Source organism: Chaetomium fimeti, assembly GCF_033439085.1.
Source record: "Chaetomium fimeti strain CBS 168.71 chromosome Unknown B0H64scaffold_3, whole genome shotgun sequence".
In the NCBI taxonomy this organism is placed as follows: Eukaryota; Fungi; Ascomycota; class Sordariomycetes; order Sordariales; family Chaetomiaceae; genus Chaetomium; species Chaetomium fimeti.
Window position 1 is genome coordinate 4,424,707 of NW_026944331.1, and position 17,696 is coordinate 4,442,402.

At 56.2% G+C, this 17,696-nt stretch overlaps 7 protein-coding genes across 7 annotated transcripts; 3 read left to right on the forward strand and 4 right to left on the reverse strand.

The window, feature by feature from the left end:
* Window positions 1-518: 518 nt before the first annotated feature.
* On the forward strand, window positions 519-2,392 carry B0H64DRAFT_393734 (uncharacterized protein). The gene has a single exon (XM_062803661.1). It carries the CDS (start codon window positions 653-655, stop codon window positions 2,015-2,017), a length of 1,365 nt encoding a protein of 454 aa, XP_062661569.1. The 5' UTR covers window positions 519-652; the 3' UTR covers window positions 2,018-2,392.
* Window positions 2,393-2,886: 494 nt separating this feature from the next.
* On the reverse strand, window positions 2,887-5,500 carry B0H64DRAFT_136927 (heterokaryon incompatibility protein-domain-containing protein). The gene has a single exon (XM_062798225.1). The coding sequence runs from the start codon at window positions 5,180-5,182 to the stop codon at window positions 2,960-2,962; it is 2,223 nt and encodes a 740-aa protein (XP_062661570.1). The 5' UTR covers window positions 5,183-5,500; the 3' UTR covers window positions 2,887-2,959.
* Window positions 5,501-6,495: 995 nt separating this feature from the next.
* B0H64DRAFT_393737 (uncharacterized protein) lies at window positions 6,496-7,379 on the reverse strand. Its single transcript, XM_062803662.1, has one exon. It carries the CDS (start codon window positions 6,897-6,899, stop codon window positions 6,624-6,626), a length of 276 nt encoding a protein of 91 aa, XP_062661571.1. The 5' UTR covers window positions 6,900-7,379; the 3' UTR covers window positions 6,496-6,623.
* Window positions 7,380-7,609: 230 nt separating this feature from the next.
* B0H64DRAFT_474068 (uncharacterized protein) lies at window positions 7,610-8,440 on the forward strand (the record flags this gene model as incomplete). Its single annotated transcript, XM_062808030.1, has 3 exons — window positions 7,610-7,864; window positions 7,943-8,181; window positions 8,263-8,440. The coding sequence occupies 3 exons, from the start codon at window positions 7,610-7,612 to the stop codon at window positions 8,333-8,335; spliced, it is 567 nt and encodes a 188-aa protein (XP_062661572.1). The 3' UTR covers window positions 8,336-8,440.
* Window positions 8,441-9,535: 1,095 nt separating this feature from the next.
* Window positions 9,536-11,999, forward strand: B0H64DRAFT_416870 (uncharacterized protein; the record flags this gene model as incomplete). Its single annotated transcript, XM_062805201.1, has 4 exons — window positions 9,536-9,790; window positions 10,069-10,156; window positions 10,304-10,308; window positions 10,392-11,999. The coding sequence occupies 4 exons, from the start codon at window positions 9,536-9,538 to the stop codon at window positions 11,997-11,999; spliced, it is 1,956 nt and encodes a 651-aa protein (XP_062661573.1).
* Window positions 12,000-13,729: 1,730 nt separating this feature from the next.
* B0H64DRAFT_136961 (glycoside hydrolase) lies at window positions 13,730-14,663 on the reverse strand. The gene is made up of 3 exons (XM_062798226.1): window positions 14,545-14,663; window positions 14,130-14,480; window positions 13,730-14,070 (listed from the first exon to the last, which is right to left on the reverse strand). Exons 1-3 carry the CDS (start codon window positions 14,594-14,596, stop codon window positions 13,784-13,786), a joined length of 690 nt encoding a protein of 229 aa, XP_062661574.1. The 5' UTR covers window positions 14,597-14,663; the 3' UTR covers window positions 13,730-13,783.
* A 637-nt stretch (window positions 14,664-15,300) lies between these two features.
* Window positions 15,301-16,475, reverse strand: B0H64DRAFT_393745 (glycoside hydrolase). The gene is made up of 2 exons (XM_062803663.1): window positions 16,005-16,475; window positions 15,301-15,915 (listed from the first exon to the last, which is right to left on the reverse strand). The coding sequence occupies exons 1-2, from the start codon at window positions 16,396-16,398 to the stop codon at window positions 15,632-15,634; spliced, it is 678 nt and encodes a 225-aa protein (XP_062661575.1). The 5' UTR covers window positions 16,399-16,475; the 3' UTR covers window positions 15,301-15,631.
* Between the last annotated feature and the right edge of the window lie 1,221 nt (window positions 16,476-17,696).

The following is a 17,696-nucleotide window of genomic DNA, read 5'->3' on the forward strand; positions in this document are numbered from 1 at the left end:
GGGCTTTTTGGTTATACGGTTGTTCTTTCTGTAAGTCGAGCTTTGAATTGGTGAAGAACAGAAACTGAACTGAACTCGATCTTCGATGGCGGGTTGGGAAAGGTCACGTGATATCCTACCAGCACCAGCTCGCCAGTCTCGAATTCACAACGTCAATCATTAGTACCCGTACCTCAATACCTAGGTAGGTTAAATAATGGCATTCGCAAGCATCACTGAACAAAGGCGTCGTTTATTTTCATGCCTCCAAGACATCTTGCGTGTCCAACATCCCGCTTGGACTTGAGCGAGTCGGAAACTAGAAAATCTACGAAGTCCAGTGGGTCTGAATTCTTGGTTAGGGTGAGGGCTGCAACACAAAGCTTTCTACCTATTAGTCGCAAAGCCAATTGGTGGTCAAGGGCGACTTCGCGAATTGGTCCCCAGGGATTACCCGCGGTATCTTTCAAGGTTAGGTAGGACGAAATACCTTAGGTTAGGTACCTACCACCTAGGCAAGGTACTCAGAGGAGAGACATGGCAAGCCCAGTACCCCGCGTTGGGCTGCTACTTGGTGTCACCTCGTTGCGTTTCCTCACCTAACTTTCGAATTAACAACATCAACACTTCGAATGGACGAGTAATAGTCGGGTATTGCCAATTACGTCTCATCATGGCCCAAACTGGAAGAGCATTTGTTGGTCCCATGATCCATTCTCTTTCGGCCTCCGAACTCGAAATACTTCCGTCTGCTCTTCTCACGGTCAACAACTCCGGGGAGATTGCAGCCTTCGTCCGAAATGTCGATCCTCAACAAATCAAAGAGACACTCGATGGCCTAAACTTCTCTCCCGACCTCGTCACGATTCACCACCTCACCCCGGGTCAGATCCTCATTCCAGGCTTCGTTGACACACACAACCACGCTCCACAATGGGCGCAGCGCGGCCTGGGCCAGGGCATGCACATCCTCGACTGGCTCGATGCCATCACCTTCCCTAACGAAGCCCGGTTTCGTGACCCAGACTACGCCCGCCGCATCTACGCGAGCTGCGTCGACGGCTTCCTGCGCCAGGGAATTACCACTGCCTCATACTATGGCTCCATCCACGGCGAGGCCACCAAGATCCTGGCCGACCTCTGTCTCGAGAAGGGCCAGCGCGCGCTGGTGGGCAAGTGTAACATGACGCGCAACGCACCGGATTATTATCTGGATGCGTCGGTTGAGGAGAGTTTGCGGGTGACCGAGGATTGTATTGCCCACATCAGGTCGATCGATCCCGCGGGGAAGCTCGTCCAACACGTCCTCACTCCGCGCTTCGCCATTTCCTGCGATGCCGAGGTGCTGCAGGGCCTGGGGGCCATTGCCCGCAACAACCCCGATCTGCCTATCCAGACGCACTTCAACGAGGCCGAGCAGGAGATGAAAGCTACCATGGAGCTCTTTCCGCAGTTCACCAACGAGGCGGACTTATACGAACACTACGGCCTGCTAGGCAAGCGGTCCATCCTGGCACACTGTTGCTACATGACCGAGTACGAGATGGAGCGACTCAAGACGCTCGACTGCGGCGTCGCGCACTGTCCCATCTCCAACATGACCGTGGGCGGCGGGTTCATGGCCGCCCCCATACGCGATTTCATGCGGCGGGGGATCAAGGTTGGGCTGGGGACCGACAGCGGAGGCGGCTTCTCCAGCAGCATCCTTGATGCGATGCGCCAGGCCATGATTGCAAGCCACGCACGCGAGGTCACGTCCAAGGGTGAGGACAAAGGGTTATCCATCGATGAGGTATTCTACTTGGCCACTTTGGGCGGCGCTCAGGTCTGCGGTCTGAACGAAAAGATTGGCAATTTCGAGGTGGGCAAAGCCTTCGATGCGATTGTCGTTGGGACTCGGGGAGCCGACCAAGGTGTCATGACCGTCGTCGAAGAAGACGACAACCTCAAAACTGTATTTGAGAAATTCATCATGACGGGGGATGACAGGAACATTGTCCAAGTGTACGTTCAAGGTCGGGCGGTGAAAGGTGGTTGAGGACCGGGCTCGAGGGCGCAGAGACGGGGACGGTGAAAATGAGTACTGGAGAACGGCTGCTATCCTGATATGTTCGTAAATGCTCGTTTGCTTGGTCAGGGAGGCAATCAACAATTTCGGCCACCCCTTAAAAACTCGGTCCGAGCCAGTACTTGGAGCCCCGACGACCAGCGAATCCGGTGTTGTATGCTGTGGCTCATTCATTGTGCTTGACTTCCTCTCGTCTTCCTTGCATTCATTTATTTGCCGGAGCCCCGAGTTACCCATTTAGCTACCTGTAAGATGTTAAGACAGACGGCGGGCTGTGTACCTATGTGCGTGCTTCGCCACAGGCCTCTGTTTATGCAGGGCACAGGTGACTCGGATACACCCATGCAATGCGCCTCGGGAGGTCGTAAGCTGTGGTAAAGTGTCGATTCCATGTATCCTTCGCGCGCGCAGGACCCTACGGCGCAGTGTTTCAGGGCAGAAGGATGACGAGATACGAGAAAGATAAGTATAGGACCTGAAACTTGTTTTTCAGCCCCCAACTCGTTTAACTGTGTCAATTGTACAATTATTCATAGTACAGTGTACAGTACCATCGATCCATGATGCGATCAGGCGTTTGCGGAAAACCTTGGGATTTAAATTCCGGAAATAACAATAATTAGAAGAGATAAGCTTGAATTGTAAAAATAAGTCCTTCTCCACGCATCTCGGAGATTCATAGCCCGTGGCCTCTTGATCGAAAGACTGTGCATATTGCATACCTAATTGGCGACACTGATACAAACACGGTGTTACAAGAAAAGTAATCGCTCTCGCCCTCTTTCTATCAAGACAAAAAGGGGGAAGTTTGGCCTTATTAATCCCCCTATTCCAGAAAAAAAAGAAAAAGAGGAGAAAAAACAGAATCAAGACATACGTCGTCGTGTTAGCACAAGGAGAGCCGTAATCACTTCAAGCTAAGAGGATCCTTCTCGTCTCGCTGCCGTAAAAAAAGCCTTTCCGGTTGGTGTACCCAATAGCAACCCCAACACGCTGATACGACTCGGGCTGACCGCATTTCTCAATGGGTACCAGCAAGAGCATAGCCAGCTCGCCGAGTTCAAGACACACAATCTCCTTTTCGCCGCCTGGCCGGATATAGGGCGTGGGCCCATCTCTCGGTTTGCCATCCGGCGGCACGAGATAATCCAGCTGTCCAACAACTTCACCGATGTGAGCGTCCTTGGATATAATTTTCCCGCTGGCCCTATTACGCGCGTAAATTCCCTGTCCCGGAAAAGCGCCAAAGTTGAAGCTGGACTTTTCACCACGTTTCCACTCGATGTCGTCCCACGAAACATCCATGGCGTCCTGAGAAATAAAACGGCGGAAGCGGCCTTGCACTTCGACCACTTTGACACCTCTGCCTCGCTCTTCAACGGCTCGGCCACGGTTAATGTAGTCTGTAGAGCGGTCCCCCGTTTCTGGCCGGGTGAACGTTGTGCTGGCGCTAGCTGGGTCAATGTGCTTGACCGCAATGAATTTAAAGTGCTCCGACGTCTTGAATAGAGCCTTTGTATCGGTGTGTACTCGGAGTGGCAGCGATGCCCAGGACCACGATGGCGCAATGTGCTGCAGGTTATGCTGAGAATCGACGGCGCCTGCTACGGACCAGGCAAGGTGCCTGGCAAAGTTGTCCTTCCAGAGGCCCGCCAGATAATCCTCAGTGACAACCGCCCCGCCGGTTCCTGCTTTGGCATTGTAAAAGCGAACTGCGAGGCCAGCAATGGCTAGAAACCGGTCTCTGGGGGCGACCAGGTCCCGACGAGTGTAAGCCTCAACAATATCAAGCCACTCCCCGTGGAGCAGGTGTTCGTCCCCCGTCCGGCAAAGCTCCAAAAACCGCTGAGGACAGCTCCGGGGTGTTTCGTCGGCTGCGGAAGGGGCCCATTCAAGCTCACCGGTCTCGACAACCTGACACTCGGGACAGGACCAATACCACCGCTGACCTGCCCAGTACACAATCCTCGGCGAGAGCCGCTCTTCCTGTAGCGTCCAGGCTCGCATCGATACCGGTGCTTCGAACCGCACTCGGTCTAAAGGCGTTTGGGTGTTCTGAAGCCACCACATTTCGCGCAGCTGGCATGCCTTGCTGGGGTGCGTCCATGCTACCCGGTCGTGCAGCAAGCGGTCGGTGGCCTTGGCGCTCGAAGACGCAACAAGCGTGAAGGCGGAATTGCCGTATACCTCGTGCATCAACGAGGCTTCCGTGTCCCAGTTGGTGCCCTTGGGGATACAGACGTTGTCGATCCAGATGTAGAAAACCCCAAGGGACGCGGATATCGTGATGGCGTCTTGCATCGTTTCTGGTAGCTCCCACACCCGAAAAGGGCTCAATCGCTCAGGGACAGGCCGTCCGTTGATTGTTTTAGTGCCTGCTCCCTTGATCCTCGCCCATTCGGCGGTGGGCATAGTCGCGGGATCGCCCCATGTGTAACTAAGGACAACGTAGTCGACGGGGTTTGATGGGCCTTCCACGAGTTGAACAAAGTTATCAGGAAGGATTCTGAGGAGCCAGGTGGGGTTCCGGCGTGACCAGCGATACCTCGAGGAGCATTCGTGGTTTAGGTGGCAGTCGTCGATGACCCGCCGCAGCGCACTGAGATCGGAGCGCACCCCGGTAACCCCTTTTGACTGATTCCGGGGTAATGATCGGGGATCGTTGCTCAGGTGGACGGTTGCAGAGAACAGGACGGCTTTGGGAGACTTGACGGCCAGTTCCAAGACACTATCGCCGGATGAACTGAGATTCAGCACCGCATGGATGGGCCATTGATTGCTGGAATGTGCCAGTCGGTCTGCGTCTCGACGAGTGATATGCTCCAGGAGAAAAGCCCGTCGTATAAGACGGCAGGACTCGCAGCCTGACCGGCCGGCGGAAACGTCGAGTTCGGAATAGCTGCTGTGAAGGATACGAGAAGACGAGGTGCCTTGGAAAGCGCTGTTCCGTCTCCGCTGCACCTCGCCCCAGCGGATGAGCTGGCATATCTCGCGACATCCTCTGCACTGGCGTTGGGGATCTCCATCCGATATGGCCCACAGAAGACCAGAACTTGGAATCGATGCTCGGAACAAATCCCACATCGAATCCATCGCACGCCGCGTATGGCGTTCGGGCATTGATTGAGTCAACATAATCACAAACGTCTAGGGATATAGGGGCTACCCGAGAAGTGGGAAGGATGAGAGCTTGGTGCAAGGGGCCCCTGGGGAGAAGGCATCCCGGCCCTATTAAGTGTGCAAGAGAACTTCAGGGCATGCCGGGTTGTGATGTAGGAGTCAGGCGTAGCCAGTCCCTTTGGGGGCTTGGATTCTCCGTAGCGTCACTCGCCGAGGCGCGCGAATCTAAACGTCGGCAGCCGCAGGTGAGCGAACTTGAGCCAACGGGTACACCAAGGGGCCCTGTTCCGACGGGAAGGATGCCGTGTTTTGGTACCCCAACTCGGGTGACGTGACAACGTCCCGGAAAACAATGCTGAGATTACGATCGATCAGGAGGTCCCGGGAACGGGCCCTGGCTGAGAATCCAGATCCGAGGCACCATCGTCCGGGCCGCGGCGGCTATGCAACGGCACGGTGCGGGACCCACCAGTGGGAGTGAGGCTGTGGAATGTGATAGGCACGAGCTGATCTTTTTGTTCGGATGGCAGTTTTTGCCAAACCCCAAGGCGCTATTCAGGGCCACCCGGCGTCGGCTCGGCGCCGATGGAAGGGCCAAACCAAGGAAGGTTGCCTTTTTACCATCGGCCCCTGAGCATCCAAAATCCCGACGATGAAACGTTTCCCAATTTCGTGCATTGCGGGCACCTGCTTCCGCCTCCAGGGCCTGCGGGTTGATCCGACTCGGCGGGCGGCAGTAGGCAATTTTGAACCTTCCATACCGTTACGCCTATCCGCCCCTAGGGAGAAAAGTTGCCAATGCTGTTTCATGAAATTTCCGAAACAATTATCTCCAAATGAAAACCGTGTGGCTCGGGCACGGTCGCCGCGCGGGCGGTGGTGGGGAACCGCCAACCGAAGCGGTATCCGGAGAGTCCGTGACCGCGGTTGCGTGTACCGGTCGCAGCTTGACTGCGGCTTGACGAATTAGCCCGTATTATGGGTACTGGTAACCTGAAACCGCCCCAGGTTGGGAAGCGGATCGGGCATGGAACCGGGATGTCACTATCCCAGTCGCAAACTCTCAGCCGGAACCTGTGCTGGGCACGGACAGTTGCACAGAGCAGGCAGATTTGGAAGTGGGCAGGTTGAATTTGGATGGAAGGGACAGGTGAAAGGGTTGTGGCAGCATCTGGACAGATGTGGCATGGTTGCGCTAATGGCGCTAAATTAGGCGCGGGGGTCTCAGCCCTATGTCCACCTCGCCCCCACCACGCACTCACCCAGCTCTCAACCAACGATTTTAGTCTGTGCCTCCAGTCACACTCTACTCGGCACTCCCTGTTCGGGCTTTTTCTGTTCTCCGTCCCTCCTGCACCAGCAACGCCCTGGGGCATCCACCAATTCGACTATTTCGGCTCAAAGCAGGCACCGAGGCAAAGGCTTACCGAGTTCCGGTGTGCAACCACAAGTTTCGTTACAATGTCTCCTCTTTCGACACTTTATTGAACATGATTGGAGCAATCAACACAGGCACGAATGCGAAGTCGATCGAGTGACTGAGATGACTGAATCTCATCTCATTGCTCACCGACCAATCAGCAACCGATTTGGGCCCAAGAAATTCTGATTGGGCGATCGCATGAGCCGAACACGGGTCTCCGGGGGGCGATGCTGCCATGGCGCCGGATCGCGCCGGCACAGATGATGCTAGACAGAGGAGCACGAAACGCCCATCCTCCTCACTGGGCATGGCTAAGGTAGCATTTAGCGTGTCCTTCGGGGCCAGACCCGAAGCCAACAGCAGGACCCAAGCCGTATCACGTGCCCAACTGCGATCCGGCACGGATCCTCCGGTGTTCTTTGCCCCCAAGACGTGAGTGGGGAACAGCCTAAGCGAACGACGTGGGTGGCTTGTCCTGCGGCGAGCGAGCAGTTATGGCAGAGCAAGTGGCGGCCAGAACACAAGGAGGGGGCTGGCGGTGGTATCGCGATGGGAAAAAAGTGGCAGCCTAAGTTGCTGGGCCCTCGCCCTCCAGGACCCAGCCGTATAGTGCCAAAGGATTCTCCCTTGAAGACGCCCTTTGCGGGTGGTATTTCTTGACGCCAGTCCCGGGCGTCACCGAACGATGTATGTACAGCTGCGTTGTAAGATCCTGCGACAATCCGTAAATATCCAAGGTGGATTGAAAATACAAATTATCCCCGAAACTGGAGAGTCACTCGGCCATACCATTGCGCCGTGGTCTCTAATCCATCCCAAGCGAGGATAACTTCACCACCTCTGCTCTCTTCTGTCGCAAAGCCGCCCTCCTACAAATCCTCCCACGTCGACCAGGGCCACAAGGCCCGCTGCCCACCATCTCACATCCTTCGGGCCGCTCGTTTGGCAATCCTTATCCGCCTTCCCGTCTGACTCGAGCCTTCGAAGATCCATCATCCTCCGCGTCTAAACCCGCCAGCATGTACCGGACCAAAAACTTTAGATGGAAGATGATGCACCTTTGGGGTATCCTGGCCCACCTAGGGCTCGTCGTCGCGGTTGCCATTAGCTATATCTACGATCTAGACAAAACCGCAAGGTCAATACCCTGGGTCCATTCAACAGCCGCCGAGATGAACCCCGGGCCGTGTAGGCTTGCTCTATCGGCCGGTTCGAACAACGGGTTCACGTTTGACCGGTCTACTCAAGCGTTGCTCAAGGCTTGCCTCGTCGTGGTAAGCTCGCCTGGCATTGTCCACAAAATCCATTGGAGAAAAGGCTTACTGATGTTATCGGTCTCTTCCGTCACTCAGGGATCCCTCGGGTTCACGATCAACATCATCCTCCTTGCCTTACTCCTTGTCGTTGAGCCGAACAGGATCAGCTTGACCGAGGGCGAGCAGCATTGGCGTAGGCAGATCGTCACGCTTTTCGGCTGCTTGCTCAATCTGCTTTTGGCAGGCGGAGGAGTATGCCTGGCTGCCAGTTTGGGCATCAAGGCGACGGATTCTAAGGCATTGCTTGCTCCACTACTATGCACCTACGTCCAGGCGTAAGTTTAGTCCCTGACTCCCCAGCTTCCGATCCCCGCGAATCTTAGTCGTTTAGAGGTTCCAGAACTGACCAGTTACAGGCCGCTAGTGTTCTCAATAGCCGTCTGCGATGCGGTTAAGAACTATAGAGAGGGCAAAGACCTTCTTGACTAAACGTGAGGGGTATGATGTTTAGGCGGCGTTAATCATTTGAATTCATTTCGTGGGCGTAGTATTTTTATTGGGGTTTCTTTTTTTCTTTTTTTTCCGGCGCTATACAGAGGAGCAACAGAGCACCGAGTCTCGTGGCGCCGGAAGGTTAGACATTGATCCTCGCGGGATTTGGCGTTTCCGGTTGATACGATATACCTCGGATGACAGTTCAAACTGTCGGTTTGCGTACTAGTGGTTTGAAATAACACAATATTAGATACTCTTGTCTCTACAAGGCCGTATTAGGAACGTTGGAGCGTGATAACTAAGGTTAGGGTACGCATGGTACTCGTCATAAAAGTTAAAGAGGTTACAACGGGCTCTCCTACCAAAGATCAGAGGGGATGCACGGAACCTGCATCTCATTGATGCAAGCCCGGCAGGTCTCGCAGGACCGGGTCCTACATAGGCACAGGGTCGCACCGAGGTGGGATTCCTTTTTTTCTTTCCCAGAACGAGACCGTGGACCCCATTCATACAACAACGACTTGAAGTCGGTTGCGTTCAAGTTGCCCGGGACCTTTTTTTACTCTCAACGTGCGGTGGACTCTCGCTCTCGCCCTGCCTCCCTTTGACTCCATGCAGGGACCGTTGCCCTAACGAATATCCGTGATTTCTAACTACCGAAATCAGAGAATCCGAGCTCACGTTCGGTGTGTGCCCACAAAGGCAGGCCAGATGGCAGCTTCCCGTATCTACAGATCTCTACATGGGACTCTCTCCTTTTTACCCGTTCCCCAACGTCCCGAGCTCCCGCTCACCGACCAAGTTGCGGTCTGGCGACTCGGAGGTCGATGCAGGGTTCATGTCGCACATTGCAGGGAAGGAACCCAAGCCGGGTGATGGATGGGACCTGCCCCAGAATCGCGTCGGTCAGGCCTGCCGTAACCACAGCACGCCAATCAGTGATCAGCCGGATGATGGCAGCCTGGCAGGGTGCCATGACGCGCCTGCAAGGTTCTTCTTGGTTCGCATCCTGCTGTGCCGCAATCCCTCAGCTTCGCCCGAAACTGCCATCTGCAACGAGCCACCCCGCTCCGCTGCGCTTCGAGTCGTTTCAATTGATTTGTCCTATAAGCATTTACATCTGACATGTGTGCGTTTCTTACTCCCAGGGGCTTCCAAAATGAGACAAAACCACGGGTTTTCCACCGCTCGACCATGATCGTGCCCGAGAACCGTGCAGTAGCGCCCGTCTCGTCGGGCCCGGCAAACACTGTGCTTCCCCATCTTGGGGCGACGCCCCCGAGACCGACCCCGAACCCGACAAGCTCGACGCCAACAGCGCAAGCCACCATGCCGGACACCGCGGGCCTGGAGGGGAAATCCCGCACGCTCCAGGGCCCGTCGGCCGCTGACTGGGCAAGGCACCGCGAGACCATCGTCGGCCTATACAGGCAGTACCCGTTGAAGCGGGTTAGCGAGATCATGAGGAAACATTATGGCTTCTCGGCAAGGTATGCCCGTCTGGTCGCTGTTATGGTCGGCCTTTTTTTCCCTCATCTCCTTCTTGCTCTTCTTCTTTGACCAAGTCTTGGAAGTCCCCGATTCCCCGCCGCAGGGCACGGGCTAGTGTGGGCCGAAGCACAACAGCACAACACAACCTAGTGGTTGTCTGTGGGATGCTCGGCGCATTCCCCCGTCATCGCGGCCTGCACCTGCACACACAAAGTACCACGCTGCACCTTACTCAGTCAACCGAGGGTCCTAGTGGACTCGTGTCGGCCGCCAATGGACGTCTTCTTTTCCTCGTTGCCGTTGCCGGCCAAGGTGGCCGCTTTAGTAGGCCCAGCCGCCTGATGATCTCTTCGATGATCTCTTCTTATAATCAGACTTCCCAGGGGAAGGAGGGGGGGGAGGGGGATACCACCCACTTGTCGGCTTCCTCTTTCTTGGGTCTTCGTCCTGCTCCCTAGCTCTCCTGTGTAGACGCTGTCCCGCAGTTTCGCCCCCAAAAACTTCACTTCACCTCTCCACCATGACACTGATCCGCCTCGCTGATTCCCACGACAGCAAGCGCATGTATGACAAGCGATTCCGGGAATGGCATGTCTTTAAGAACGTCAACAGCGACGAGAGAGCGCGGGCTGCGCGGCGGGCTCCGGGCTCTGCACCTTTGTCGCCCCCGAGACAGGAAGACGGCGAGAACTTTAGCAAGGAAGACTTGCGCAGAACCCTCCGATGCGCCAGGACGATTCAGCAGGGGGGAAGGCCGATGGCATCAACAAGCACACCCCCCACCCCTGTCGACGCCCGGGCCGCAACTCCACCACCACAGTACAGGCCGCCGCGACGGAGCATCAGCATCTCGGACTTGATCAAGCCTGAAGATGACCCGCAGGGGGGCGCCGCCTCCAGCTTGCCTCGTCAAGGAGGATCCTCACGCACGCCATTCTCACCACCCAGTACCCCAAGCATTACCACTGGTTCAAGTCCCAGATCTTCGGCCGAGAGCGACCAAGGGCAAGACGACCGGACTGCCCTCGTCGTATCCGACTCGCCAGGCCCCGGCATCGCCGCTTACAAGGAGCAGCTCCAGCATCTGTTCAACGCCCCTCCCCAGTCCATTTCCCCAGACTCGCAAACACGAACTATGGGCATCATTACCTTGAAGCTTCGGGAGTATTATGACTGGCAACTTAATAACATCCCGGAAGGTGTCCTCCCTGATGAGTATCTGGGGCGCAGATCCCCTGATGAATCCACGCGCTATTGGAATACCATCAAGGACGCTATCTATCTCGTTAAAATCTCGGCCGGTTCGGCTTCCGGTTCTATCGAAGACCTCGACGATCGCCCCGACCGACGAGCGTGGTCTGCCTTTTCTGAGGCAGGCTGTCTCGCGGCGGGGGCCATGGCCACCCAACCGTTCGACTTCCTGCGGAACCTCTTTGCTACGCTCTCCCCAGTCAACACCAGCGCCCGCCCAGAACTCCGAGGCATCCTACTCCGGTTCCTCAGCAGCGAGGCCCAGAGCAGCCTCTCCTCCAACCACCCAATCACCCAGATTTGCAAGGAGCTGCAGCAGGATGAAGGCTGCCAGGAGATCTCGCAACGCAGCCTGCAGTGCATGCTCGACATCTTCAACACCCGGCTTGGACGATCGAGGGCTATCACTTTCAAACTCCTCGACTCGCTCGCTACCCTTCTCCGCCGAAGTGGCGAATATCACGCGGGCCTGGAGATCATTACGGAGCTGCTCAACTCATCCCGCCCAGTATTCGGGCCAAATTCGGACCAAGTGCGCTCAGTCGAGAACGAACTCGCCCACTTTTACATGCTAAGCGGCGAGCCCGATTTGGCACTCAGCCACTGTATGTCCGTGATTACGAGACCACCAACCTCAGCCGCAGCGTCGCAGGATGAGCCCACCTTCTACCAGGACGGTATTGCTGCGCACACTATGGAGGATATTGCCGAGATTCACCAGCGACGCGGGGACCTGGAGCAATGCATCACCTGGCTGGAGCGCGCGGCATCGATAGCACTAGTTGTTTGGGGGCCAAAATCGATTGCTACCAGTCATCTGATTGACAAGATGACGAGCTTGCAGCGGCAGTTCGGCAAGGATCTGCTGAGGAGCGCGACGCTGTGGGAAGCCGCGATTGTCAAAAAGTCGGTTTGAGTACCAAGTTCTCCTAAAACCATCCCCCCCCCCCTTCCTCCAACGCATTTGGGGGCCGGTTTTTTCGGGGTGTCATTGCGTCATGCTTTTTTGATTGCATTGGAAATTATGAGGTCCTGTATAGGCAGTTACCATCCGCTTTCATACCATCTCCAGCCATGTTTCCAAGATCTTAAATTGATAGGAGGACAAAGGCCGTTTTTCGAGCCACAGACTTGGGTGAACGGGGCCTTGCTCGTCAAACATAGTAGCTTACCGGTCGGTGTCCTGCGCTGGTTCTGGCACGTCCACACACCCTTTCCTGACGGAATGGCCGATATCACCCCTATCCTGGTACGTACATGCATGTACAGGCGCCGCACCGCTTTGCCAACACATGAGACGTTTGTGTGACGAGGCAAGGCACCGAGCGGCGGATGTCGCCCCCAAACCTCTAAAGCCCCCAAAGATCTAAATCCCTCGCCCCCGCAGCAGCGCACGCATGCTACCAGCTGAGACCTGCATTCGGCGTTCCCGGTCTGCACTTCCTTGGTCAGATAGCTGCGGACCCAAACAAACTGGGTGAAGCTGAGGTTCGAGCAATACATTGTAGTCCGACGCTACTATGCTCACTTCGTTTCTCGCGTCTTCAAACCTCAAGTGGCACAGCATCAACGCTATGCGGTTCTCCTTCCGACCCAAGTAGCTCATGTATGCTCCCGAAGCCGTGATACCAAAACAAAAAGAGAAACGTATCCTGTGCGCATTTGGTGCGCGTTCTGGACGCGTGATCACTTGGCATTCGACCTCAGCGTGGCCTCGACTTCGGCTCCCTTATCGGAATTGTGTAGACGCCGTGGAACTGCTGTGGCGCGATGTACACATCACATCGTTACCCCAGGAGACAAGGCCATATGCGTTGCAGAACCCATATGTCACGGGGGTGGCTTTAGATGTTTATTTTCTCCGTGGTTAGCCCATTTGCCGTTCAAATGACCTACGTTTCTTTTCTGTTTCTAGATGATCATGATGGGCAACACTTAGGTCGCCAACAAACACCACCAACTCCAAGCACCTAACCAACCGCCACAAAGATGAAAAGCAACGACGCCCTCGCGCTGATTATACTCGCTTATACAGCTCTCGGCTTTGTAGTCTGCTTCTGCATCGTCCGTTTCGCCATCGCCATGCGCCGCCGGCTACACGGCTACGCGACAAGCTCGTCAGGGCACTCAAAATCGAACTCTTCACCGAGCTCGTCCGCGACTTACGAGAGCAGTGGGTCTAGTGCATCAACCGCTGGGCTAGAACCGACCACAAGTCCGCTGCCTCCTGTTCCGCCGCCTGTCTCGTTTTCCTTTGGGCCGCCTCCGCCGGTTGTACCGCCCTTTCCACCTCCGGTCAGCTCGGGGGGCGCCACGGGCTATCCACCACCTCCCAGGGCAGCCCCGGTGCCGCCGCCACCTCCACGTGTTAATTGAAGCGGAGGCAGAGACGGGGAAGCAAAATAGTGAGGGGGGATCCGGTGAATGTGGTGAGAAGTGCTGACCATTGGTGCATCTTATGAGAAGTGGAAAGAAAATGGAAAACAAAAGGGATTCAGGGGCGTCCAGCCCGACCAGGCGGATGACTATCAAAAGCTGAGCGAGCCACGTTAGATACACACTTCGTTGCTATTTAACAGGTTTCCGATGATATTGATTCATTCGTTCATCCACCGCCATATTTTATAACCATCCTGCTCCCACCGAGTCCAACTGCCCACGGCCACAGGTCATTGACTCCCCTCCACACTGTATACTCGCTCAGCTGCTCCACACGGCGGGGCCTGGGGGCGTGTACGAATCCGGCTGGATGGAATAGATGTTGACTAGAATGCCCGGGTCGCTGCTCGAGTAAGCCCCCGGCAGCGAAACCAGCGGGCCTGGCGTGCCGCTGCCGCCCCCGGTGATCTGGATTTGCGAGCAGGCAAGGTAGAACTGGGCCTTGTTGGGCTGCGACGCCATGTGCAGCGCGATCTGCTCAACCCGGAGGAGGTACTCGCCGTCGGGGGTGTCGGCGGGAATGGTAGCCTTGGTGGTCTCGTAGGTGTCTGTGATCGGGGTCAGCAACTGCTTGTTCCAAACAGGAATTGGAAGCGGCGCGCCATACTCTGCCCCGGCCAAACCAGCTGATTGTTTTCGGTGGTCGGCATCGTGGTCGCGATCTTGAACCAGACAGCCCCCGAACCGTCGAACGTCTTGGCCGACGACCCGGCAGGGACCTTGGCGAGATAGTACTGTGTCGGCCCCGGGTGGTTGATCTGCTGCGTCGAGACGTAGTTGACAGTGGCCCCGGCCGGCACCGTCACCACGTTAGACGCCGTCTGCGACGAGTAGCAGCGGATGTCACCGCTAGTTGGGTTCTCGACTCCCTGTTTGCTTTGCGCGTTCTTGGTCATGCGGGTGGCGGACCAGTCCTTGTCCTCGGACTTTCCATTAACCACCAGCCTTGGGAAGGTGTCTATTTAGAGGCATTAACCGTATGCCCTGAACCAGGTGTCTGGCCAAGGGGGAAGGGGGCATACAGTGTGCTTGGACAGCCGTAGCTGCGAGCAACAACCCAGTGATAAGCTGCATCCTGGGAGTTGTTTTTGGTGTTCTCGGGGGGTTGGAGGCTTTTTGGATGACTATGGGCGCGAGTGGTACAAACACATGAGACCTAGGTCGGGGGGAGGGTCAAGATCGACGTCTCTTATAGCCTTTGGCGGGCTCGCAGGGCAGTGGCTCCATTGATCGGCAGGTCAAATCCATGCTAGCATGTCCCCTGCGTTGATCCCCAAATAGAGTGTATTTGGTGTCATTGAACATTGCAACATTACTGCATCGGGATGCCGTGCCCTGGGTGTTGGACCACCGAACCAAGTGAGTTTACCCAATCCCGGGGTGCAACTGCCGAATCCTGGGGTACGTCAAATCTGGGTGCTTGGAACACGGGTCACAAGGGAGTCAGATATTAACTTATATTAACACTTCGGCACACGCGAGGGTTTCCGGAGGGTGTATCCCAACCCCCCAAGGAGTGCCCCCGAGATGGCCGCAGGTCATTTATCCCACAGGAGACAGTCACCACAGAAGACAGTCACTAACAACGCCTCTGGGGCCCATGGCTCCGACTATACCTAACCACCACCATGGGCCTCTCTTCAGAGTTCTTCTCGGAGCTCAGATCACACTTCGCTGTAGCCGTGATGCCAAACCTGCTTTGTTTTTCAGAGTTTGTTCCAGCTGCTCTTGGGCTTGTGTCATTCTTACACGTTTTCAGTATCTGTAAGCCAGTTTTATTAGTCCTGCGGATGGTAAGAATGTGTATAACGCGTTCAATAACCAAGGCCCCGCATGTTCCGAGCAATATTCAGGGGTTGGGTTTGGTGTCACTGGGTCGCTGTCATTTTTGAATGTGTTTGAGCCAATGCTACGATGTATGTTCAAGGTTGAAGATATCTATATACAGATTGGGTTGGCGACCTAGCTGATCACCCGTCGAGTGGGTGTCGTCGCCTAGGAATAAAACCAAGGCTTATTTCACTCTCAGCGAGTGGACAAGGCCCACCCACCACCCACCAACTTCTTCCTGCCAGTTCATTCTCTCTAGCAGCTTAGCAGCATAGCAGCTTAGCACTTGAAGACCGGGGGGCCGGGGTTCTGGTACGAGGTCGGGATCGGCCAGTTGACGTTGATCTGGATGCCGGGGTCCGAAGCCTTGTACGCGCCGGGGAAGGCGACCTTGTTGGACGGCTCAGTGCTGCCGCCACCGGTGACATCGAGCTGGGCGCAGCTGATGTAAAACTGAGCGCCACCTGCGCTCTGGGCGACGTGCAGTCCGATGTGCTCAGCGCGGAGGAGGTACTTGCCGGCCTTGATGCAGCTCGGGATGGGGACGTCGAACGAGCTCTTGCCTATAAAGGGAGAATTGTCAGTGGCGCCGTGTCACCGAGTCGCAGGGCTTGCAGTCTTGCAGGCCACTCGGTGGAGGGGAGGGACATACCGTTGCTGGGCCACGTGAGCTGGGAGCCGAAGTTGGGCTGCTCGTGGGACACCTTGAACCACACGGCGCCATCGCCGTTCCACGACTTGATGTCCTGTCCGTCAGGGACGCGGGCGAGGTAAAACTGCATGGGGCCCGGGTGGTAGATGTTAGGGCTAGCGGAGTAGGACACCGAGGAGCCAGCCGCGACACTGTAGACCTCCTGGGCGGCGGAAGGGCTCGACTGGAAGCAGCGAATCTGAGCCGAGTTGACATCGCCGACGAAGCCGTTGTTCTGCCAGTTGTCGGCCCGGCGGACGTGCTGCCAGTCGGAGCCGCTTCCAACCTTGGGGAGGGTGTAGTGGGCGCTAGCGCCGAGGGCAGCCCCCAGGAGAGCGAAGGTGGTGGTCAACATGGTGAAGACTGCGCTGTTCTCCTTGTGTTGGGGTTTCACAATAAGAAGAGTGTCTGGCGGTGGAACACGACGTCAGTGGCTGGTCTTCTCTCCCGGGTTATCGGTATGAGGACTCTGTTTTATACTAATACTGCCAGGCCTCACAGCTGCCACCCTTGCCGCCCTCCCCCCACCCCCGACCGCCATCGTCGGTATTGCACATCCTCCCCAGATCGGGTTGGCTCCGTCGATGGACTGAATTTCTCTCCTTGGCAAAGCTGGAATTCCCGGATTCTATCCAGAGCTGCCCGTCCTGGGTCCCGGTTGCCGTCTGCCGCCTTGGCCCGGCCGGCTAAAGTGCAGCTCCGGCCACTTACAAGAGGTGCTGATATTGTTGACTTTCTAAAACAGAACAACGGCACTTCGCTCCGCGTCCACCTGTCCCACGGTCCACTAACACGGCCCCTGCGGGTGCGTTGTGGAGTGCATGAATCCCGCACAAAGCGACATGGGGTTGCTGGTCCTGGAAACCAAAAGATTCGAACCGAGTAGTCTGGGGGCTCGCGTCACCTCTTGGCTTTTGGGCCGAGACCTTTGCGTGCGCCCCGATGCATGGGTGGCCCAGCACTCCCCGGGCAGGCTAAGAGCACCTCCGCCCAGAGCTTGGGCAGACCGCTGGCGGCGTGGTGATGCATAGACGCTCCACAAAGCCAGCCCCTTCCTCTTCACTGCGGCGCGGAATCACTGCCAAACGGTCCGAATACCAGACGTCTCCGTGACCGTCCTTCCGCCCTTCCATGATCAGCTAGACCGCCATGACGCGCTGTATGCACATTGCTATCTTTAGCATTGTTGGTGATCGGCGCCAGGGCGCAACAAGGGGCTCCAGCGTTCGGTATCTTTCTGCCGGCGTGTGTATGTACATGTATTGTGCCCACCCCGAGGCTTCGAGATGTCAAGTTCACGGTCATACCCCCCCTTGTCCCCCACGTTGATGCCCCGGCCATGAAATAAAAATGGGCATGGGTACGAATATTCTCGCTCGATTTAGAACGTTCCCTTGCCAGGCTCGGAGCTCCCGGGAACTTATCCTGAGATGGTGTCAAACCAACCGTCCGCTTCACGGCCTCGTTGTTGGGCACAAGCTGCCATCCCCGCGGGTATACGCTGGCAATTGGCGCGGTTCGAGTCTGGTGAGGTACTTTTCTCCCCGATTAAGGAGGCGCTCTGCGCGACAGGGCGGGTTTGACCAATAGCCAATGGCCTTGATAGGCAGCCCAAGATGAGGTGGTATATTGATTAATTCGAAGGCCCCAGGT